We start from the raw sequence: 23948 nt of genomic DNA, 5'->3' as shown, positions 1-23948 counted from the left end.
ATTGTATTTCTCTACAGCAGTGTTTCTCAACCTTGACAATTTTAAGACATGTGGACTTCAACTCCCAGAATTCCACAGCCAGCAATGCTGGCTGTGGAATTCTGGGAGTTGAAGTCCACATGCCTTAAAATTGTCAAGGTTGAGAAACACTGCTCTACAGAAACACTAAGGCTAAGCTATTTTATTTATTTAGTCAAGGGTTCAATCCAAATGAAAAGTTCTTCGGTTCTACATGCCACTTCAAAATAAGAGCCAAATCCCAAATCACAATGGGGCTGCCCCAAAATATTTGTTAGCTAAAATTATGGACCAAAATGCTGCAATCCTGAATTTCACATTTATGATCTGAACAGACTGGCCCACAAGCTTCTCTCCAAAACAGTACCCTGCATATACTTGTGGACAACAGATTAATTAACATAGAGAACTGGAGCAAAATAGAGTGTCAAGTATCCAGCACACGCTATTCTGCTCTTTCCATCTCATCTCATCTTCTGGTTTTTCAACATTTATATGTACGGGTAGTCCTCAACTTACGACCACAACTGAGCGCAAAGTTTCTGTTGTTAAGCGAGATATTTGTTAGGTGACCATTTGCCCGATTTACAACCTTTCTTGCCACAGTTGTTAAGTGAATCACTGCAGTTGATATGTTAGTAACTTGGTTGTTAAGTGAATCTGGCTTCTCGGTTGACTTTGCTTGTCAGAAGGTCGCAAAAGGTGATCACATGATCTTGGGACACAGCAACCGTCGTAAATATGAACTAGATGACAAGCATCTGAATTTTGATCACATGAACATGGGGATGCTGCAAAGGTCATAACTGTGAGAAATGGTCATAAATCACTTTTTCAGTGCCATCATAACTTTGTATGGTCACTGAATGAACTGTTGTAAGTCGAGGACTATCTGTATTCATTTGTAAATCATTAATATATAAATGCTACCAAAATAATTACATACTATATACTACATTTTATAAATTAATCTGTTTCTGCTTGGTGCTTAATTCCTGGGTTGGCCTCACACAAAAGCTTCTCTATCCTGGTAAAGTAAGGAGCAAAGCATTATATTCCTTTTTTTTTCCAAAGCAGGAGATGATCCTGCTTTCATTCTATATTGAAATTGGGTGATTCAGTTAGAATGAATAGGTTGTCAATTACTGTCTCGTATTTCTTGATTTCTTTGCGACCCATATAGCAACATCCATTTATAGCAGTCAGAAAACTAACCACAAATGGCAATGAAATCAGCAGATATTGTACTAAGATTATTTTTATAGGACGTGTAGCAAACCGAGCAGTGTTTAAACATGAATGCTCTGATATTTCAATCCAATTTTCTCAAGCTGATACCCTTCAGATGTGCTAGAGTATAGGCTGCATCATTTCCAGCCAACATTACCAGTATTACTGGGAGATTATGGATAGCGATGTTTATCACATATCAAGGGCAGCATAATTGTATTGGCTACAATTCCTAGTGAAATACAGGCAGAATTAGGGGAATATATTTGGAGGGCACCAGAGAAAATGGATCTACATTAAGACTAAGCACTTTCGATGTAAAGTGATCTTAATTTGAAAAGCGAAAATCTACAAGTTGCTCACTTTTCAGCTATTAGGAATTCATTCATAAATACTGTTTATTTAGCAACATGTTGAGAGGAGAGATTATTGTCAGGCTTGCCTGTGGAATAGCATAAGAAGTAACTGTACTGTGAACTAAAACTCCCCCTCCCCCTCAATATGAGGAATTTCAAGCGCTTCTGAACCACATATAAAACAGGGAACCATTTAATACCAATATTAATGGACTAATTACAACATCCTGTGTTTAGAAATACAGTAGGACCCAGGATGGGAGGCTCAGTTTTCTTTCATGTTCTGTTTCTCTTTTTTATGTAGGTGGAAAAAGATTTTCCAAATTAAAAAAAATAAAAACAAGCACTGCCTATCATCAAGGGAGACGGAGAGACTTGGATCCATCCTATGTGGTTAAAATAGTGAGCCCTAGCACAATGCGAAATAAGTCATTTCCTGGATCTTTGATGACATAGGACCAGCTATAGGAGGGATTTCCTGTCTCCCATAGTATTTGCCTACCCAATTTGATCTGGCAGGTTTGGCGTGCTCTGGGTTCCTTTGATTAAACAATGACATCAAATGAGACAACAAAAGTGTACCTTCTTTGTTGCAGTGCCTGTCTTCTGGAATGAGGTTCCCCCCAGGATTAGGATGGCCTACACCCTGCTGGAGGGCTTTGAAGAAGATAATTAAAGCCCCTTTGAGTTGGGTGTACTAGTTTTTCATTCTTGTCCAGTGTTGTCATCTTGATCATCTTTTATTCTATCATCATATTATATTTTTTCTCTAGATTTTCATTCTTTTTACTTGCAAACTGTTCAGTTTTGGAGACCCAGGAGGTAGAATGAATGAATGATCGATTGATCGATCGATCAAATCAATCAATCAATCAATCAATTAATCAATCAATCTCAGTAGGAGAGACAGATACCATTGGCTGAACAATCCGAGGTTGAAAGTGGAAGCAGTTGTATGTGTGTAAAAGACTTACATTTTAGTGCCTTGGCTTAATTCCGATTAGGGATTGTATAATATTCCATTTATTACTATTCAAATCCCTATTTCTTAAGGAAGCTGAGGCTGCTGGGAATGTTGATTCAGCCACACCTGGAGTTCACAAGTTCCTCATTTGAGATGTATTGTAATCATTTAAACTAACTTCTTGACAAAAGGCAAGGAAATGTGCTTTTATCAATTAAATTTCAACATGGTCATGGTTAGAATGCAAGGATGGAGGAGAATTAGGAACACAGATTCAAACCCCCCTCTCATCTGTAAAGTTCATTGAGTTATTTTGGTCTGTCTTAATTTCTTAGCTTAAGATGCATGTGGATAGGGATTTGCATTGCCTCAATTTTCTTTTGCAGAAAATATTAGTTATAAGTGCTGTGGAAAGAAAAATCTTCATCAGGGTCCAGTCCAACCCGGGAATAAACAAAATGGAGACTGCTTTAAAAAGAAAGTTGTAGTTTATTGAAGAGCAGAAGAAATGTGGCTCTGGGAAAGCTGACCACATGTAGCTGGGAGTGGTAAGTTTTTTATACCTTCTTGGGCTTTTGTGTTTGGAGTTCCTTTTCCTGTAGCTTTGCACTTCCTGTCATGTACTTTGATCTGAGGTTCTGAGCATGTCCTTTTGGTATTCTGATGGTGGTGGGTTAATCCTATTATGTCCTAAAGGTCATGTCTTTAGAGTTTGGGTGGGGTTTGTTGATTTTAGGGGTCTTTGTCTTTCTAATCTCATCAACTCCAAGCTTCCTGGCTCTAGTCTTCCTGAATAGGATTATCAAATCTGCATTTCTACAGACCTGGCCTCTGCCTGGGACAGAGGGGCTGGGGCTGGTTTCTGTCTTTTAAGATTTTCTTTCTTCATTATTGTATTCCTTGGGAAATATAATATTCTGCTTTTTAATATTCTCCAAAATATTTCTTTCTCGAGGGGGGGTGCTGCCCTCCTACAGTGCAATAAATAATACCAACCAAGGGGTTACTCAGTAGAATTTCTCTATAGAAATTTCAATAAATTAAAAACAAAAATTCAAAAAATTAAATATTCCTTTCTTGTGAAAGGAAGCTGAAAGAAATATTACTTTATAGAAGCAGCCTTTAATACTGCAAAGTAGAACATTTTAGCTTTTCTCGTCCATAACACCCAACCAGGCAAGAATCGGAGGCAGGGTCAAAAAAGAAGTACAGAAAGTGCAACATATTACAGGTTTCAAAGTTTTTCCCACTTCTGAATGGAAGTGCTATCCAGCCATCTTTTAACTGAAAATTTGCATTTATCTCTGACTTAATTTCTCTTTTCCAATTCCAATTTCTCCAAGGCAATAAGTAAGGGGACAAATTTTTTTTATACACCTTGGTATTGCTCCTAAATGATGCCAGAAGGGAGAAAATGCTGCTTTAACTCCAGCACAGGTAAGGACGACTTCAGCCTTTCTAATCCATGAGCTGGGGATGAGACGAAGTGGTTAATTCCGGGGGGGGGGGGCAAAACCGAACAATTCACATTACCAGGGCATGCCTGTAGGGGCAAGCAGGGGAAAGGCCTCAAGCAGCCATCCACGCCCGACTATTCATTGGGAAAGGAGTGCACTCTGCAGGTGCTCCAGAACAGTGCTTTCTACCTGTTCCAGAGACAAACCGGGAAAAGCCCCGGGAGCAGTGTTCCAGGAGCAAGACACAGACCACTATCCGGCTCCTCATCTTCCCGCCCCCCATTTGTCTGCCAGCAACACAAAAGCTGCCGGGGAACTGAGTAATTGGTGTGGGCGGAGCCAAAGTCGGTGGGGCGGAGCGATTGGGTGGAGCTGTGGCGCTGTCTAGCGCGGTCCGCTTGGCAGGTGCAGACCGCAGTCGGCTCCGTCGTTCGTTTGCTGTCGCCGCCGCCGCCATCCGGGCAGCCTCTACCTCCCGAAGGGACTCGGGAGCGATGGGCCCGGCGCTGCTGCTCGCGCTGCTTTCGAGCCTCGGAGCCGCCAAGGTAGGAGATGCGAATACAAACTCGGTGATTGAGTCCAACTCGCAGGCTTGGCCGTGTGAACGTGACTGGGCGAGGTGATGCATAGCTGGGGCTCTGCGAATAAGGGAGCCAAAGATAGAGGGGAAATTGGTTACACATCATGGAGCCCCTACTTTAGTGGTAGGCTAATGAAAGGATTTCTCTTTTGTTTCCCTCCATTTCGGGGCTAGTAGTTGTCCCTAGTTTATGGCTTGGCGTCCTTACTTGAGTCAGCCTCTTTGTGGCGCATCTGTATTCCTGCTTCTCTAACATGCTTCTGTCCAGATTGCCAGGATTTGATCTGGTGGATTCTGGGGGATCAACGGTAGCAAAATAAAGTGGAGTAATGCTTGCCAGTCTATAAACCACCGAATCCCCAATTCAGAGCTGGGCTCACCAGAAGTCTCAACCAAGGGACACTTTCACGCTGTGGTGGGTGACTGAAGGAGAAGTCCTGATTTTTCAGAGGAAGCAGGGATTATGGAAGACCAAGTGGCAGTCTCCTTACAGAGTGAAGATTTGTCTTAATGCTTCTATTTGAACAATTTCAACCTGCAAAGGACATCTGGCTGCACTTCTGTGCGTATGAGTATGTGTGTGTGTGTATGTGTGCATGCGTGGACATTTGTCGTAGGAAAGTATAAAACACTGAATCATGCATGCCTATTTTTCATCCACCTACCCAGAGAAGTCAATGTTGTGCACACTGTTGTGCAAGTGATTCACACATGTGCCTACGGAAAGCAGCTGTGTATGTTTCACAGGGCTGCTGAATGTAGGGTACTTGTGGGTGGGAGGATAACCAAGGTTTGCATATTGTCTGTGTGGCTGTGCCAGGATTGAACTATTGGGGGGGGGTTTGCAAAAGAACGGCGCAAAGCACTATGTTTGTGCAAGTGAGTACAAAAAGGGTGAGCATGTATTTATGTATTTGATTTCTATACTTGCCCATCTCAACAAGTGACTCTTATTGGGCGTTAAAGGGTGCAGTATGTAAATACATCTGACTTTTGTAGAAGGGGCGTGACAGGTGACTATTTTGTCTTAAGACCAATGGGTGGGTATGTTTCTCTGATAAGGGTAGGGTGTCCAGATGTGTTCACAGAAAGGTGCCTATTTTTTAAAAGAAAGTGCAGCATGGAATACATATGTGTGATGGAGGAGCAAAAGACATGTTCCGAGATGCCTGTCATGGATGCTTTATGTAAGCACTAAGTCCTTTGCCACCATCCCTGCTCCTGGCGTCATAACTGATTCATCAATGCCTGGGGGACTAGGGCGGTTGAAAACAAAGGCAGAGTTAAGTGGGATGCTGAGCAGTAGCAAAACATCAGCTAGATGCATGGCAGGCTAACTATTAACCTGAAAGATCAGGACCACATTTGATTTAACCATGTAATTCTTTGATGCATTCATTTACCCAAGATTTCCTAATTTCCCTCCTGCCTGTGGGTGTGTGACTAATCCTGCAGGAGGACTGCAGAGACTCTGGCATCCTCACAGATTTCTGTATATTCTCTGCAGAGATGTCTGCCCGTCTTTTTTTTGGAAAAGAACTTCCTTCCTCATTTTCCCAGATGCTCTCTGCCCTGACTTTATTTCCCTTCATTGCGCTGAGGCTATGCTGTGCTGTGCTGAGGCTCAGGTTAATTTTTCTAATTTTATAAATTTATAGCTATTTACACATAGCTAAACAGAGCGAGACATTTCTTTTATTTTCAAAGATCTGGAGGGTTTGTTATAACTTTGGAAGAATCTAATCAGATTTACTCTACAGAAAACTGGGCCACTGAATATAGAGACCAAGATGATAGGAATGATGAATGGTAATTATAATAATCAGATGCTGAGAGGAGAGTCTGATTTTCATGGATCATATTGCTATAGTTTGAGTGAATCAGGCTATGTGTTTATACATAGTTTACATGTGTTTGGGGGCATGTGTGTATGTGGAGAGAGAGAAATAGAACAAATGGTTAATAAGATCTCTCTCTCTCTCTCTCTCTCTCTCTCTCTCTCTCTCTCTCTCTCTCTCTCTCTCTCTCTCTCTCTCTCTCTCTCTCATTATATTTGTATTCAGTCTTGATAACCTCCACAGAACTTCAGTTTTAGGGTTGTTTAAAAATTGTATAATAAATAGTCAATACACCTCAGTCAGAGAGAGTCCGTCTTCATCACAATGACCAATTAAAAATGATTAACAAAAATTAGCTTTTGCCATAGAAACACTTAGCATTATTTTCAGTGGCACAAATAGAAACTCTGACACCTATTCTTTCTCCTCAATGCTTTGGCATTTGAGAGAGAGACTAAAGCACTGAAAAAGAGCTTTTTTTGTATTTCTGTGACTGTATATTACTACGTACAGTCATTTCTGTGCTTATATGTCATTACAAATATTAGAATAAGCCAACTAATATCTGTTATGTATGAGGAGGAAAAATGTGATTGGATTTTTTCCGACTAGGATCTTCAACTGTCTGTATATCAATGTTTCTATCCATCTATGCATCCATCCATCTAGTTTTATTTAAAATTAAATAAATGCGGTTCCATTTTTCAGTGATTAGTTGCAATCCTGCTGCTGGGTCCAACAGTTAGCTCTCATCTAACCGACTTCAAGAGAATAAAATAAGAATGGAAAGTGGTGCTATTCTAAACTCCCTGGGGGAGGATACAATTAAAATGTGTGTGTGTGTATATACATTTTTTTTAGATTGCTAACAAAGAATAAAGGGAGAACTGGAATAGCTATTTCGAGCTTCTTAACTCTCTTCAGCCAGATATACCCTTCTGAGATTCGAACCTGGGCTGTGTGCATGTTAGACAGCTGTATTAACCTCTAGGCCACAGGCTCTTTATATATATAAACAAAGATTTAAAAAATACTGATTTATTTCAACGGGCAAGTTAAATGCTCTTGTCTGATGAAATCAATGAGATTTAAAAGTGCTTTCCTAAGATCAGACAGAAGCTTTCCTTTATTTTTCATTAAACCACTTGTGTATGTTGAGCTACTTATAGTTTGATGGGGGTGTTTTCTGTTGTTTTGTGTTGATATGTAGTGAACCCATTGCCAAAGCCCCAGCTCTGAGTCCACAGCAGGAATGATCTAATTATCTCCCTCCCCGCCTGGCCCCAGGGTCTGATTGCTGTCTGTCCATATTTATTTACTTCCTGTCAATCATCTTCCCTGTTTCTTGCAGCCTCTGCCCACCACAGGCAGCTCCCATGGAGGGATGAATCACAACCTGTCAGGGGGGGTCCGGCGGGTGCGCCGTGAGCTTCAGGGGGCACCATATGAGGCTGTTGAGACCGCCTTGGCCAATGAAGTATATTATCCGGAACTGGTACAGCTGGCTGCCCTGGAAAGGGCCTTGTCGACTCCGGGTGGCCAGCTACAAGAAGATCACTTTGCCCAAGCCTTGGAACGAGCGTTGGCTTCTTCCGGGAACCAGCTGGCTGATGAGCGAATGGCCCAGGCCCTTGAAAGAGCGGTGTCCCCACCTAGCAACCAGTTCCAGCCAGACAAGCACCTGGCACGTGCTTTGCAGCGCCTCCTTCAGGATGGGCATCGCCGGGACCAGGAATCTGTCTACCTGGCAAATCTGCTGAGGCTGTGGGATGAAGCCAAGGGGGCAACCTTGTACCCCGAGTACGATGAGACTGGCTTGGCAGGTGGCTCCTCTCCACCCAGAGCACTGCCGAATCGTTATTGGGCCCCCGAAGGAGGTTTTGAACCCCAAGAAGAGCTGGGCGCCGAGGAGGAAGCTGCTGGAGAGGTGGACCCTGAAATGCTGAGGTAGCCAGAGATGACAAATCAGGGTTTGCTTTGAATAAGGCTTTTAACTCTCAAGGTTCAGAATGATGCCACTGAGCTATAGAAGGTAGAGTGGGATGTGCCTCTGAGCCTGTGTAGATTGGCATCAATTCATTTTTCACTGCTGAGTAAAACCAGGCCACTCTCATACCTTAATTGAATCAATTTTTTTAAAAAACAAACAAAATGGTTGTTTGATAGACTTTCAGGGAGTAGTTCACAAAGGAAACATAAAAAACACGAAAGAGGAATTTTTCAGATTTGCAGCTCCTCCTCCTGCATTGAGAACCATCCATTCTCTGGAATAAATGTTTAAGAGAGGGAGTTGCTGTAGAGAGAAGAAAGGAGCCCTATTGTAATTCTTCTCCCACCTCCATTCTTAGGAAATTTTCCCAAATCATGATGATGATGATCATCATCATGATAATAATCATTATTTCATCAGTAGAAAGTTACTTTGGATCAACAGGATTGATTGATTTATTAAGCATTTATACAGCTGCCCAACTCATATACAGTGACTCCAGGCAGCGTACAACATTAAAAAATTATATTCATTCAATTACGATTGCATTCAGGTTTATTATTTTTTGCTTTTAGATCTGTGACTTTTTGCTTTTGATGAGTAAATCTCCGCTCTGGGTTCAGCAAAAGGTCCTGTGAGATCTCCTAAGGCAAAGGGATGGCAAGCCACTTTTTGTGGGAGCAGGTCCAATACAACTGGTCTTCTTGTGCTTTTGGAAGCCCCAAGTTGGAATAAACTTCATATGGCGGTGAAAAGTGTAACAATCTCTCCAGAGAAAAGTCAGGCTTGAATAGTGGGTTCATGGGTCAAACTGAACTTGGGAACTGCAGGGAGCAGCCTCTCTCGATTTCAGCTCACATAATAAAAGGTATCACTGAATTGCTGGCTGGTTTGTACCTTTGCCCACATGCAAACATTTCCTCTCCGTTATTAAGCTCCAGCTACATTGCAGACAATCACACCACACTAATGGAGAGATGTCTCTTCACTGATGCCACCAGTGTGACTTGGAGAAGGGAAGGCTTGGTGCTCAGCAACCTCATGTTCAGTTCTCTGTCTGAATGTATCAGTCTAATGGGGAAAGGATCTACGTTCCCAGTCCTCAGTGCACATATAGATTTTCCTGGATTCTGTTCTTGAGAAGGGAAGAGTTGGGATTTATGTCTGCTTTTATATTGGGAACATAAAATTTCAGCTCTTGAAAGGTAGGTGGGAAGGAGATGAGAAACCTTCTAATGTGTTAAGAGTTTTGCTTGGCTCAAATGAGGTGTGAACATGGCTGTTGCGATTTGTAAGCCATGGTTTGAGAGTATGGCAGAAGCCCAGCCATCATAGCCGTTTTAATAAAAGACATGTTTGATAGATCATAGCTTAGTATACAGTGTGAACTGACCGAGTCTGCAAAACAACTCCTGTGTGTTTTCCTGCAAAAGATTCTTGCAGATTAAAATGCCCCCATGGGTGGGTTGGTAAGCCCCCAATTCTACCTTTCTCTGTTCTTTTCAGGTATCTGATTGGCAGGATCCTATCAGGAGCAAGCAACATGCCTTCGCAGCGCCTCCCACTGACTCCCAGACGCCTGCGTCGTGCCATCTTTGATGGAGGAGACCTACCCGAACCCCCCAATCTTCTGCGGGTCAAGCGCCTTGGTGGGGAGAGTGGGGACGAGCTGCAGCGAGTCAAGCGGACAGAAGGAGAAGGGGTGGGTGGGAGACGGAGTATGAGTGGGGGCACCCAGAGGCTTCGGTATCTCTCTGAATAATGAGAATTGGTTTCTGTGAAAACAAAAACTGGGGAGCAGCCTCACTGATGAGCCCCCCCCCCTTTGAATGTCAATGGACTGTGAGTGGCACCTCGTGTTCTTTCCTGCCTCTGTCCTACCTGTGACCCCAAAATACTGGGAAAGAAGGGGGATAACCTTGGACTGGGATCCCCAAATCCCAATTATATTCTATAAAGTGTTTGCAGGGGAGGGCCGCTTTTCTCTTCACTGACCTTCTCAGTGCCCTGATGGAAAGCTCTTTTCAGCTAAGGAGATGGTTTTTCATTGATGGTTAGTTCCTACCTCCCTCCAAAGCCAGAGCTAGGTATCGCCAGCCTCATTCTTCTCACATCTTGGCTTTTTTTTTTTTTTTAATGTGGCTTAAACAAATTTCCAACCCCCCCCCCAAACTTCCAACTGCCTTAATATTTCTCCTTCATTGATGCTGCCTCTCACCCCTCCTTCCCTGTTTCCACCTGCTTGTTTCTGTCTGGTTGGTAAGATCCCTTGTGTTCAACCCTCGTTGGCCTACATAAACACCAACCTTGCCCTTGCTGATTTGTTGCCATGTTCAATCATGCTTGTGGCCAGAGTTTTAATGTTGATGAATTACTGAATAAAAAGTCCCACCAGGTATTTTATTGTAGCAGTGATCTTGTTCGTGTTGTCCTGTGGAAAATTTTGGGGAACCTTGGATGTGGCCCTCAGAACTCCAGAATTTGCCATGAAATTCTAATTTATAGAATGATGATGACATGCGTGGGAAGGCATCATATTTCTTATATTTAGTTAATTAACCTTCAAATGTTTTAGTTTCAGCTGTGCCTATATCTTGGAGTGTGGGCCCCACCTTTATACTCAAAAGGTCAAGAGCAACTAAGCTTGAAAGAAGTTGGGCATCCAGGACTTGGTGCAGATAGACCATTATCCTTAGCTCCATTCTGGGACCCTATCTCCATCAGTATTAGAAATAAGCTGATAGAGCCAGACAATAAATCTAATCAAATTATAAACCTAAAAGATACTTCAATACTTTAGGTTTCCAGACACCCACAGAAGAAAACAAAAATCCTTACACTGGGATTTGATGCTAAATCTAGGGAGGCTTGGAGCAGGGGTTTCAAACTGCTGGCCCACAGGCCAGTTGCATAATACGGAGGCCACACCTACCTCAGCTCTGGCAATGCAAAAAAAGTCTTGACACGTCACGTGATGTGGCGAGTTTGACACCTCTGGCCTAGAGGATACCATTAGAAGAAAGAGGTTGGTGCTGAATGAACAGTCTATCTCTGCGCTTTCAAAAGTCAAGAATCTTCAAAAAATGGTAACCATGTCAAGCTATATTGGTTTTCTACTAATAGATACTTGCCTTAAACAAGACGTTCTGAGAAGACAGGTGATGATCAATCAATGAGAGTCACTGAGAGTGAGTTGGATGGCCATATACATAAAGACAACTTTGTTCTCTTCTGGTTGTTATATTGAATCAGTTCAGTACAACTTGAACATCACGGAGTCTTTCCCTGGAGGGATGCACCTTCTTTTCATGTCATACTTTTCATGTCATAGAGGGTTCTGACAACAAACAATTTCAGGAATTGGAAGCTTTTTGGCAACTAGGTCTTTTTTCATTTTCAACTGTAATTTTTCATCTGCGAGTATGACAGTCTGGATAAATCTGGAACACTCTGTTCTTTGTTTCATTTTGGGGAGGGTGGGGGAAATTGGGAATTATTTTAAATACTAAAGTTGAAACCTGCTATGGACTACTGTCATTTCCTGCTGAACATCCCTTGGAAATCACCTTACTGTAAATTTATTACTTGCTGCCAAATTTTAACTGGGTGACATTTTTGACATGCAAAAATCTAGAATTAGGAAACGATATATTGCCTGTGAGCCTTCTGTTGTCCAGCCCCGAATGAGAGAAAAAAGTTTTACAAACAATTTCAAATAATCATGAAAGATACTAATAAGACACCATAATATTAATCATTTTCTAAAATTTATTGCAATGGGTACAGCAAAACCATGACATATCCCCCTCTGAAGAATGTTTGCTGGTTGGTATCAATCCGGAGTCAGCGCTGAAGTCACACCTAAGCACATGCCACAAGCAGAAAAGGAAGAAGTTATAAGATACTTTCTAAAACCTATGATGCCCAAAGCATTTGGGATTTTGAAGCAAAGTCCACTTCTCTACCCACTCCTCTAAAATAACACTAAAAACCCACTTAAAAAGACTTATAAACCCTAAAAAGGTTGCATTATGAGGAAGGGAGGAAGGAAGGAAGGAAGGAAGGAAGATACATGGGGTACAAAATGGTGGGCAATCACCCAGTCAGATAAAAGTGCTTCATTCATTCCCTGAAGTGTGTTTTCTGAAGGGAATTGGGATTTTTTTTTTAAAAAAATGTTAGGCCTGATGTTTTGTCTTCTCTCTTGGTTGTTTCATGTATTTCCCAAACTTGACAATTTTAAGGCATGTGGACTTCAACTCCCAGAATTCCACAGCCAGCGTTGCTGGCTGTGGAATTCTGGGAGTTGAAGTCCTCATGCCTTAAAATTGTCAAGTTTGGGAAACACTGAATTGTATGCGTATGCGCACGTGCATGCACGTGCTTCGCAATGCATGTACATTGAAGAGGAAAGGGAATATGGAAAAGCTGGGAGTTTCAGCGTTGTCTTTTCCGACATCATTTCTGAATTTACAGGCAATTGTTAAACCAGCCCTCTCCAGCTGAAGGCCCTCCAGATGCACTGACTTTAACTGCCATCATGCTTGAGCGATAATTAACCTTGCAGTCGAAGGAGTTTTGCTGGCTCTTTGAAGCTTTACAAACCAATCAGTCATGTGAGCCTCCCACAGCAGGGCTTGTGACAAAGCACTCTGCAAACTTGAGGGATGCTAACATCATGTTCTCTAGCCTTAATAAATCCTTTTTGGCAGACACAGCAGCAACATTTTAAATTGGAACAAAATGGTGCCGTTTTAATTTCCTATAATTGTTCTGACCTGTCGGTCTGTGGTAAAATCAAAGATTAAAGGCCAGCAATTGGGTGTTTGTGTCTATGTGAATGTCTCAACTGTTTATCATTCAAATGAGCTCTAAATGTGCATGTATGTTTCAGTAAGCCTCACTAATCTGGTACCAGTTTTGAGATATACCTAGGATTATCATATCTGGGCTGCAGAAGATCAAAGAAAGGCAGAAAACTCAGATTCTTCATTTCTATCAAATAATCGTCTGGATTTTTTTCAGCCCAGCTTTATTAGCCCTAACATATCTCACAAATCAAGACTAATACAAACCCACACTGAACAAATTAGTCTGGGCTTTCTGTTGGTGCCAAAAAGGAGGCAGGTGAGAGAAATACCTTGGCATTTGCCCCAACCATTCAGTCAAAAGAACAGGATATTTTCGTGTATCTTCCAAAGATTAGCATAAATTGAAGAAGACCCAGGTTTGCACATTATTATTATTATTATTTTGCATGTGTAAGACAAAGGGAGGGATATTTGTAAGATGCAAGAAAGAATGCACTTTATTCATGTCATGGTCATTATACCAGTGGCAGGACAGTCTCAATCCCAATTGCATTTGGGTGTCTCATTGCCTGTAACTAAGCAACAGCTCACGTGGCTGCCAGTCCTGTCTCTCAGGCAGCTGGCTTTGTCGAAGCATCCATTGGTTCCATTTATTACCAAGACAAGATGTGCCCATGCTTACCTCTCCCCTCTCGGGGTGGTGTGTAGCCTGCAGGCAAGAGAGCATCCTGTCTATTTCCCAGCACAAAAGCGAGGGTGGCCAGAACCAATGCGTCAGCGATGCCCAGCAAGGCGAGAGTAAAGGCCCAGTGAATCGAGCAAGTACCCAGGGTGTAACTCCTGGCCTGGGGCCCACACAGAGCCCTCACCTCTGGCGCTCCCCAGCCATCTGGGAAGACCAGGCAGCCAAGAGCCTGACAAGTCGCTGTGAGACAGAGAGAGAGATGGGCAAAGAGGAAAGGGGTGTGTGTGTGTGAGAAAGAGACAGAATTAACGGAATCCATATAAACACATGCTGTACAAACTCACTTGACTTTTCCCAGTCTTGATATCCTTCTCCCTGTGACTTGCTTCACACGACATGCTTAACCAGATCAAGAAAAGAAGGAATGCTTTATGCAAACATGAAAATGCAGTCAGCTCTACAGCTGGAGAAGGTTGGTTTCCACAAGGGATCCCCAGGTTTGTTTTGGGTTGAACTGCCCCCGCCAATCAACCATGGAGATGAAAAATGACAAAGGAGCTTCCGCTGGGATTTCTAACCTCTTCCTGCTTCTGCCATGAACCCAGAAGTGAGAGTTTTCCTCTGCAAAAATGAGTCTCAAACTCTCCCTTTTTTGGAAACTCATTCCCCACCAATAGGCATAAGGAGAGAGAATGTGTCAGAAAAAATCCCCCCCCCCCAGCTTGCATCCATGGTGGCTCTAACTTCATTAGCACACTGCAGATTTCTATTTTAGTTTCTATGTTGTGCATCTCTCCCCCAGCCTGGCTTAGCCAAAAGCAGGTGAAATTTCACTATGGCTGCTGTCAAGGTAACTGTACAGCATATACTACTGATCTCTCCTGCTGTTTTGACAAATATATCAGCAGACAGCATGATTGCTGACTGGGTAAATATAAATGATCCTAAGATATATACTGGTATATATCTGATTGCTGCCTGGGTAAATGTAAATGACCCTAAGATATATACTGGTATAGATAGTCTTCATTTAATCCAATTTGGACTGGCAACTTAGCCATTCAATCAGCAGTCATTGATTGAAACTGTGACCGCACTAAAGATCTTACTTCAACTTTCCTTTTTTTGTACAGATCTGAGAAGGTCATAAACATGTGAATTGGTTGAAAATTTTCTGTGGTAGTCATAACTGCCAATGGTTGCTAAATGAAGTAGGACTGGGTGCCTGTTCTTTTGCAGCAGAATCCCAGAAAAAAAAAAAAAAAAACAGTTTGGTTGAAGGCAGGGATCCTCCAACTTTGCAGTGCTGTGACTCCTAAAAGTGATAAATGAAAGACAGTGCTGCAAATACAATAACCTATTTCATTGAATTTGGGGTTGTGCAAGAAAGAAACTTACCATTTACTGTACTTTAATTATCAGATTTTAAACTCTATATGAAAAGTGTGATAGAACCTTGCAACTTTATAATATAAAATCTTTTTATTGCAAATAAATAGTATTCCCCTATCACATTTAGAACCATATTTTGAACAACGTTTGGCATAATGCCTGAAATCTGGATTTTTATTTCTGAAAGAGGCCTTCCTGCTGTACATTCCACATTTATCTTGGATTTATATTTGAAATGAAATAGAAAAGTCCAATTTTGCTTATACGGGCAGTGAGAGAATATGTTTTAACACTGTTCCTGCTTGGTGTGCACAAGCCCCTCAAACTTGCTCTTGACCTCATAGGGAGTTGTGACCAACAGTTTGAAAAACCTGGTTTACAGAGTTGCCAAAGGTGCTACTTGCATGCCCCTGTGAGCTCTGAAGTACCTTTTCCAGTCTGAATTTGAATTAATGCATGGCCTTATCCACATAGAACTCAGATCTTCTCTCCCAAGGTTGTATTTGAAAGGTAACAAAAAAGATAGTGCTCTTAGATCACCAGAAATTTTTGGTTCACAGAGAAAATTCAAGAAAATTGGCTTCAACCTGTGGAAGTTTCTATCCCAGCATTTCCAGGTTAAAATGGTCCATTGGAGATGCTTTCTAAAGGGCCCACAATTCTGAAGCCAGTGGGGAGAGATAAGAACCAGTTGCTTTTCAGTTTGACCAGTCTCAACGTGTTTTGGCATTTCAGAATAACAGAATAACAAGAGTTGGAAGGGAGCTTGGAGGTCCTCCAGTCCAACCCCCTGCTCAAGCAGGAAACCATATAACATTTCAGACAAATGGTTCAATCTCTTCTTATAAACCTGCACTATTGGAGCACCCACAACTTCTGGAAGCTGTGGGTGCTCCAACACTGGAGGTTTTTAAGAAGAGATCGATGGTATCAACATCTGTGGCGCTATCCTCCTGCTAGTTAATAACTGACACTGTCCGTCAAGAACTTATCCTACCCTGCCCTAATTGAAAGGAATGAGAGCTGCAGAAGAGCTCTCAGTTCACTGAGGATTCCTGAACTCATAATTCAGTTTCCCAAGTTAGCATTTATTTCTAAACCAAGCCAGTAGCCTTTATCGCCACAGAGAACGCTTGAAAAGAGATGGGCAGCGACCACCAACACCTGAAAACACAACAGACCCATCCCCAGCCCTGCATGTTTTCCACATCCTTCTATATCAGTGATGGCGAAACTTTTAGAGACCAAATGCCCAAACCGCAGTCCAAAACCCACTTATTTATCCCAAAGTGCCAGGGTCACATCAGCATTGTGGTGCCCTCGGGGGGAGCAGGGAGGCACCTCTGAATGCCACCTCTGGCATGCAAAACCCGGGGGCACAAAAATGGGCCACCGTGCTGCAATGCACCGTGGGGTGCAGGTACAAGGCGCTGCACCATGTAAGAAAGGGGCAGGGCTGGTGAGTATCATGCAGGCACTAGGCCCGCCCCATTTGCAGCGTGTGGCTGCTTGCGGCCCCATGTGTGCCTGCATGCATGTAAAATGCTTCCCCCTCCCTTCCAGTCCACCAATCGACAACGGTTGGTGACCTCTGCTCTACCACCTCTACTTGAGCTTGTTAATTGGCCGCTTCACCTCCTTTGTGCTGGGCGGGGCTCCTCCTCTGGGCGGCAGGGGCGTGCCAACAGAGAGGGTTCTGAGTGCCGCCTCTGGCATGCATGCCATAGGTTCGCCATCACTGTTCTATACTGTTACAAAAACAAATCAGGGCACACTGTACAAAAAAGTAAATACAACACACAAAAATAAAGTGTACATTTGCGCAACTCAGACCAGTTTCAGAGTTTAGCTTGTTTAGAATGGCGTCTGGGTTACCTGGATGCAGAATTAACTTTTGCTTCCTACTGTGCCCTACTCATGGATTGTATCCCACGTTCTCTGACTTTTGATAACTCCAAAGCCTGGTTACTGGAACCACCTTCATTCTTAAAGCTGCTATTGCTGATCAGACCAGAAGCAGAGTTTTGCCACTTAAGATCTTCTAAGGCAGGGGTGTCAACCTTGGCTCTTTTATGACTCGTGGACTTCAGCTCCCAGAATTCCTGTGAGGAATTCTGGGAGTTGAAGTCCATGAGTCATAAAAGAGCCAAGGTTGACTACCCGTTTTAAGGTGAAAGGCCAGGTTTGCAGTCTAGCCTGATGGAGATAGGATCCCTAATAGTGAAGGACATGCAGGCTCACTCAGATGTAAAAAAACAATTTTCTCTCGTTGTTGCAAGTGAAGAATAATTGGCATACTCAGGGACCCTCTTGGAAGGGAAACATAACCTCTGCTTCTGAACATTTCCATTTATTCTGAGTGAAGCCTGTATGGTCTTGTCTGAATTTGACTGTTTCTATCTCCATCAAGAAGAGACTAAACTTTGTGGCTTGCCTTACAAATTCAATTGTTAAATTTACAGCATGGCTTGTATAAGACCCGCGCTTCAGCAGCATCTCTTTTTACAGATTCTTTCCCTATCCCTATCCCACTCCCATCCCTCCCACCTTCTAACTTTATCTTTTCAAAAATGACAGCCCAACCTGGATTCTCTTACCTGCCGAAAGCTGTTGCCAGGCACACACCTTGTAGACGGTCCCTGCACTGCAGAACCAGAAAAGACCCAAGGAAGCCACACTGCCCATCACCAACACCAGGGCCATCAGGACAAAGACAGCAGCTGCTTTGAAAGATGGGATGGGGGTTAGAGTGACCAGCGATCCCTCACACTGGAGGACCCCATCCTGCTCCGTGCAGACTTGGTAGAGGCCGAAGGAGCCCACAGCGCTCACACTGGGGTCAGAGAGAGCCCCGGAGATTGGCAGCTGATAGGTGAGGGGTGCTGTCTGCACCCATGCTGGCTGGATAAGCACGACTACCTCCAAGATGCCAAAGCAGAGGCTACAGCCGGCCCAGAGAGCACCCACTGCCCTGGCATTGCGCACAAAATCGGTCTGATAGAGAGCTGCTGCTTCTCGGGCTGCCAACATGGTCCACGTCTCCTTTGAGGGGCCTGCCGCAAGTCTCCTTCTGCAAGAAGTGCTTTTCTTTCTCTTTCTCCCAGGAGCCAAATCCTACCAGAGCGTTCACACCTGAAGTCAGTTGATGCATCCCTTCTCTGGCAACTCTCCTTTCCTTAACTCAGCTCCTCCTCCTTTGGGGAAAAAGCTCTGCATATCTCTGCTCCAGCAGCTCCACTTCTCCACCGAGTTGTCAGGTTCTCCACCCCTGGAATCTGGCAGCAGAGTTCCCCCCCCCACCCCCATTCCTTGTAGGGATCTCCTGGGGTGAGCTCTTTTCCTCTGCAGACTCGGCACTCCTCCACTGATGTTGATGGAGGAAGGGGGGGGGGGAGCAGTGCTACATTGCCTCCTTCTCCGAGATTGGCTTCCTTCTTTTGCTGGGTGCTGTGAGAGGGGGGAGGGAATTGGTTTCTTTCCTTTGCCAAGCTCATCCTTCTCTACACTGCTTCTTACTTCTCCTGCCTGGGAGACAGAAGCAGCCACTTGGCCAAATGCCCACTGGCCTTGCCCCTTCCTCTCCCTCCGTCTTTCTGAGCAAGAGCCACTAGAAAGGAGTAGGACTGGATTCAGAGCATCTGCTGCCCAGTTCATCTTCCACACCAGAGGATGGATGCAGAGGTTGACCAGTTCTCCACTGCTAAATTGTGCTCTGGCTTGATAGAACTAGGAGAGGAGACTAAGGAAGGAAGGAGTCTTCGGCGGCGGGGGTAAAAACAGGGTCCCCTTTCTCCTCTTTCACATCAGGCATGAGTTACAGGCATGCAAATGCCAGGGAAGGGATTAGCACTTCCAGAAGGAGGCAGCAAGCACCTTGTAGGCAAGTGCTTGGATACTGATACAGTCCATTAATATCCAGAACGGCTGTATGTCAGCTTGCCGAAGCAGTGACTATCCCTGCCTGGACTATACCACTTCACATTCACAGCTTGTGTGAGACGTCACACGCAGGGGGAATAAGGGAGATGGGTTGCAGCTCGGCCATCTGCTGCTCTGCTCTGACAGAGCATTCAGCCAAGCTTTCTGCCACCTCCGCTGATATATATAGGCATATATGTCAATATAGACTTACCCACTGTAGTGAGAACTATACCTAAAAGACTAGGGGCTAATCTACTTTGCAATTTTTTTTTCTGCCAGAAATTCAGGGGTAATGAGGTAGGCAGCATCTTTCTGTTTCTTTCGTTTGCAACGTAGAGGTGATATGATAATTCTTAAAATACTTCAGAGGATTTTTGAATGCATTACTGAGCAATGCTGGGAATGCTTAAAGCTCCCTATAAATTAAATTTGAAATCTACTCCCTCTAGTGAATATTAAGTGTCAATGAAACAGGAGCATAAATAAGGCGCCTGAGAAATATATACGCTGAAGGAAAACTCAAGGTTTGCTGAATTAAAGAAAATTATCATTATTATGGGAGCAAAGCTTTCCCTCCAAACAAATCAATAAGGACTATGGCTGCTCGCGGGCCCAGTCTACAAGGGCCATATTGCTCAGCCCACCAGCATCTGAGATACCTTTACTATACTGTGTTTTCTCAAGAAAACAGGAACTCTACGAACTATGGCAACTGAGAAGAGTGGAGAGAAGAACACTGGGATCAGAGAAAAGTACCGTAAATGTTTTTGTTAACATTAGTTGGATGGGTCAGACCAAAAGGGGAGATTCAGGAATGAAAATGTATGCAGACATTGGGAAAACAATGTGTAGAGATTGTGGTGGGATGAGGGAATTAAAAACAAGCAAGAGAGAAAAGCTATCTACGAAGAGAAAATGTTCAGAGACGTGATTGCACAGTATATAAAAGTGAGCAGTCTGTGGCCTTCAGACAAAATGCCACCCCTAAATTACATGGAATCCACCCAGTTTTTCCACTGGCCAGTTATCTTTATCTCTGTCCCCGCCCCAACTATCCTTGCAATCTATTGGTTGTCTGCTGCCATTAGCAGAAGGTAGATCCTCAGCAGACTGCATCAGCCGGCAGGAAAACAGATGACGGCTAATGCTCATCCATTCTTGCCTATCAGAAAATGCTGGGGCAGGCTGCCAAACAAATCATAGGGGACAGATAATTATCAATGTAAATTTTTTGTGGCTGTGTCATAAACAAATAGATTGAACAGATCCAATGAATCATCTAGCAATTTAGGCCACAAGGAAAGGGAACGAGGGAAAGAGACTAATGCTTCCCAAATGCTCGATGGATCCGTCATGTGGCTGCTGTTGTTTTCCTTAGCATTTGTCCCACAAAGTTGCAAAGCCTCCCAGCTTTTGCACTGTGCTCGCCTAGTTCTTACAGCAAAGCTATCAGTGCATGATGTGACAAAGGAGTTTTGTGTATCAGCCAACTTGCTGCAGTCTGATATGGATCAGAGCTGAGCGGGTGACTGGCCCAAAATCAGCCAGGTGGTTTCTGTGCCTAAGAACCTGGATTTCCTACTCTTAATTCATACCGTGACCAATATACCACCAGACTCTCCTTATTGGGCCCACAGTATCTTTTTGAAATGCATACCTGTTATAGGGAATTGTGAGGACGTAGGTACTGGCAGAAAGTGAGGACAGGATAAACTCAACACAGCAACCACAAGCTGAGCTGAATCCTGGAATGAGGACACATCAGTCCCACCCTGAAAAGCTTAACACTGCACCTCTCTCTCCTCCAAGACCCCGCTAAATACAGATCCATCCCTAAATACACCCACATATACAATATCAGGCAAAGATGCACTTTATTTGAATTAGAAAGGGTACGAATCAAGCAGAGAAGCATACAAACGTGTTTTTTTTTAAGTGAAGGCTACAATCCAACTAAACGTTCTCCAAGTTTCAAAATATCAACCCTGTAATACCCATAACCCCTCCCCCAAACCACCAGGGCCGGCCCTGGAAAATGATGCACCCTCGTGTGGAAGTGGATGCTCTTCTTTCAAACAGACAGTGACCCCTTCCCGCTCATCTTTCTTCTTGCCACCCTCCCCCATTAACTTTTTTCAACAAGTACCCTTTTTCTCCATCAGCTTTCGGAGCAGGAAACAAACGGATCCTCTCTAGAGGCTTTGGACATGGCATTCAACCCAACTAACATAATCAATTAAGGACAATGGAAGCTATAAACAAAACCTGAACAGCACCACACTGGCTGCTCTTATTTAAAGACGAGGTGTGTTTACCAATTCCCGAATATTTTTTTCCCCCTCCTGATCACTATTTAGCTTGACAGAAGAGAAGCTCAAAGGCTTTCCTCTTGTACACCTAAGCCACCCCTACCACCTTGGAAGTGGCCAGGAAATCTATTCCAATCTTTCCCCAGTCATTTGCCAAGGACAGGAGCTCATCCCTAAGGAAGGCCACCCTAACTCCTTGCTTAATAAGACAACTACACCAAGTTATTTCCACTAAAGCTATCAAAGCCCAATTCTCACATTCTCCTTTGCAACAGGCCATTCTCTTGTTTACCTGCACATAAATGCAGGGCTTGCCATAGTGGTTCAAATACCATTCTAGAAGTGTCATGACTCTTATGATGAGTCATAACCAGTGGTTTGGCTGTTGTGGCTCAGGTTAACCTGCTTTGTGTGGAAATGGAGATTTCCCTTTCTCTTTTTTACCCATTCAGACGTATACACTGTCTTAAAATTGCAACGTATATCCTTAACAAAGGGAAACCAACATCTGGGCTGGTCACTCACCACATCCCACGCTAACCTCAAAAGGAATTGTCTCACATTCACTCCAATGTCTTCCCGATTATTTTAAAATCAACATAGGCTTTTCCCAACAGAGCAAGAAAACACTGCAACATGGAGGAGAGGTGATTTAGAGGAATATACAGTAATGTAGAGAGGAAATGCAGTCTTGCACAATCAGACACTGGAAAAGTGAGTCCCTTGTCCCTTTAGTAAAAAAAGAATTGGCAGGATATTTCTTCAGCATTGAAGAAAGCAAAGCACTTCTGACTGGAAGCAAAGATATCCTTAGTGTGCTAACATTTGATTATTCCTCTTCGTGGATTGGACCAGAAGAGGACATTCTTTGTCTTAGTGGAAGCAGTAAGGGTGCTGGTGGTTGATTTATGGCTGCTGGTGGTATTGCAATTGATGATTGCTGGCTATTTTTGGCACAAAGAGCCCTTTAAGCCTCCGATTCACTTCAGTGAGGTCAAATGATGGTTGATTGTGCAGCATTCAGTCTTAGGACTTCCCTCTGGACAAAGTCACCTTAGGAAGGTAGGTGCATGTCCACTCCAAACTTCAGCTTGTGAGCCTGGCACTTGGCTTCAAGAAGGACCTGAAGAAAAAGAAACTCACACTGAGCATCAGTACTTGGACTTGGCAATCCACCCTGTGTTTTTCTCTTTAGTGAGACTAATGCAGTGCTTCTCAAATAGTGGGGCGCGCCCCCCAGGGGGGGCGTGAGGCTCCGTAAAGGGGGGCTCGTTTGACCTCGGCAAATACTGTCATATTGGATTTCTAGATCGGATCATCCGACTCACTCGCAAGCGGCGTCCCACACGGCATTGGTTGCCTAGCAACTCTAGAGCTGAAGAGAGGGAGCAGCGCGGCGCGAACACTGAAGATTGTCCCAGCGCAGCCCCAGTAGCAGCCTGACGCGGAGGACAACATGACCGCCAACGCACGTGACACATGCAAAGGACCCGATTGGATAGACATGATGCTCTATCTTGATTGGCCAAACCCGCCCGTGTGACTTTTAGACCCGGAAATCGGTCCTCTGTACAGAAAAAATTTTTTTAACAGGGATGAGAAGACAGGCAGAGAGAGAAGGAGAGAAGGAGATAAAAGAAAGTCTTCCGAAGGCTAAGACGAGGAAATAGGAAATATATTTTATATATTTTTGTTGTGCAGGTTAAAGTTTTTTTTTAATATTGTGCTCCTTTAAATCTTTTCTGCTACAGTTAATAAAGCTATTCTTTGTTGTAAATTGATCCACATTTCTTTCTTTTTTTATTCTCATATACGTTAATAAGGATACAGTGTTATGCAGAGGTGTATTTATAACAATTTTATAGACAAATGATACTATTTACAGTCGCGCGGGGGGGGGGGCGAAATGTTTTCTTCTTCCTAGGGGGGCATGACAGAAAATAATTGAGAAGCACTGGACTAATGTAACAGCCTTATGGTTGGTAAAGCTGATAGACAAAGTTATGTATTCATGAGATTTCTGAATTTAGACAAGTTCCGTGGACCGGAGGGTGCGTGGTTTGTGTGCTGCCTACATCTCATGGATGGGGCTTTGCTTGTTTGTGCAGCCTGGTTGCTGGCATGCTGTGGCCCCTGTACTGGTCCACGGACTGGGGGTTGGGGACCCCTGACTCAGGGAACAACTGCAAGCCATTCAGAAATATCGCTTTCCATTTTTTCCTTTCTCCCCAACACAATGTATAGAAGGCACTTTCCCCTTGAATTACAGTACCCAGAGAAATGTATTCTTTCCTTCCACAGCAGCCATTTTTTTTTCAAATTCTGACTCTTGCACTGTGATAAATAAAATCCTATGTATGTCCTATATTGTGTGGCCCGTAGCACTTTGAATTTGCT

General features: G+C 43.5%; 3 protein-coding genes across 4 annotated transcripts in view; 1 reads left to right on the top strand and 2 right to left on the bottom strand.

Annotated features, from left to right (window-relative positions):
- The first annotated feature begins 4358 nt into the window (after nucleotides 1-4358).
- On the top strand, nucleotides 4359-10831 carry PCSK1N (proprotein convertase subtilisin/kexin type 1 inhibitor). The gene is made up of 3 exons (XM_039324471.1): nucleotides 4359-4570; nucleotides 7795-8390; nucleotides 9940-10831. Exons 1-3 carry the CDS (start codon nucleotides 4520-4522, stop codon nucleotides 10193-10195), a joined length of 903 nt encoding a protein of 300 aa, XP_039180405.1. The 5' UTR covers nucleotides 4359-4519; the 3' UTR covers nucleotides 10196-10831.
- Nucleotides 10832-12091: 1260 nt separating this feature from the next.
- On the bottom strand, nucleotides 12092-18742 carry LOC120299556 (LHFPL tetraspan subfamily member 3 protein-like). Its single transcript, XM_039324472.1, has 3 exons — nucleotides 17919-18742; nucleotides 13927-14169; nucleotides 12092-12294 (listed from the first exon to the last, which is right to left on the bottom strand). Exons 1-3 carry the CDS (start codon nucleotides 18349-18351, stop codon nucleotides 12266-12268), a joined length of 705 nt encoding a protein of 234 aa, XP_039180406.1. The 5' UTR covers nucleotides 18352-18742; the 3' UTR covers nucleotides 12092-12265.
- Nucleotides 18743-21099: 2357 nt separating this feature from the next.
- The window catches only part of HDAC6 (histone deacetylase 6), a 40165-nt gene continuing 37316 nt past the window's right edge, over nucleotides 21100-23948 (bottom strand). For both annotated transcript variants that reach the window (XM_039324440.1, XM_039324441.1), the window contains exon 29: nucleotides 21100-22674. In XM_039324440.1, the coding sequence (XP_039180374.1) occupies nucleotides 22606-22674 (69 nt within the window). In that variant the 3' untranslated portion in view covers nucleotides 21100-22605. The remainder of the gene's footprint in view (nucleotides 22675-23948) is intronic.

The sequence above is a fragment of the Crotalus tigris genome, unplaced genomic scaffold (genome assembly GCF_016545835.1).
Source record: "Crotalus tigris isolate CLP2741 ecotype Arizona unplaced genomic scaffold, ASM1654583v1 scf7180000024301.445443, whole genome shotgun sequence".
Taxonomy (NCBI): domain Eukaryota; kingdom Metazoa; phylum Chordata; class Lepidosauria; order Squamata; family Viperidae; genus Crotalus; species Crotalus tigris.
This window is presented reverse-complemented; position numbering and strand designations above follow the sequence as displayed.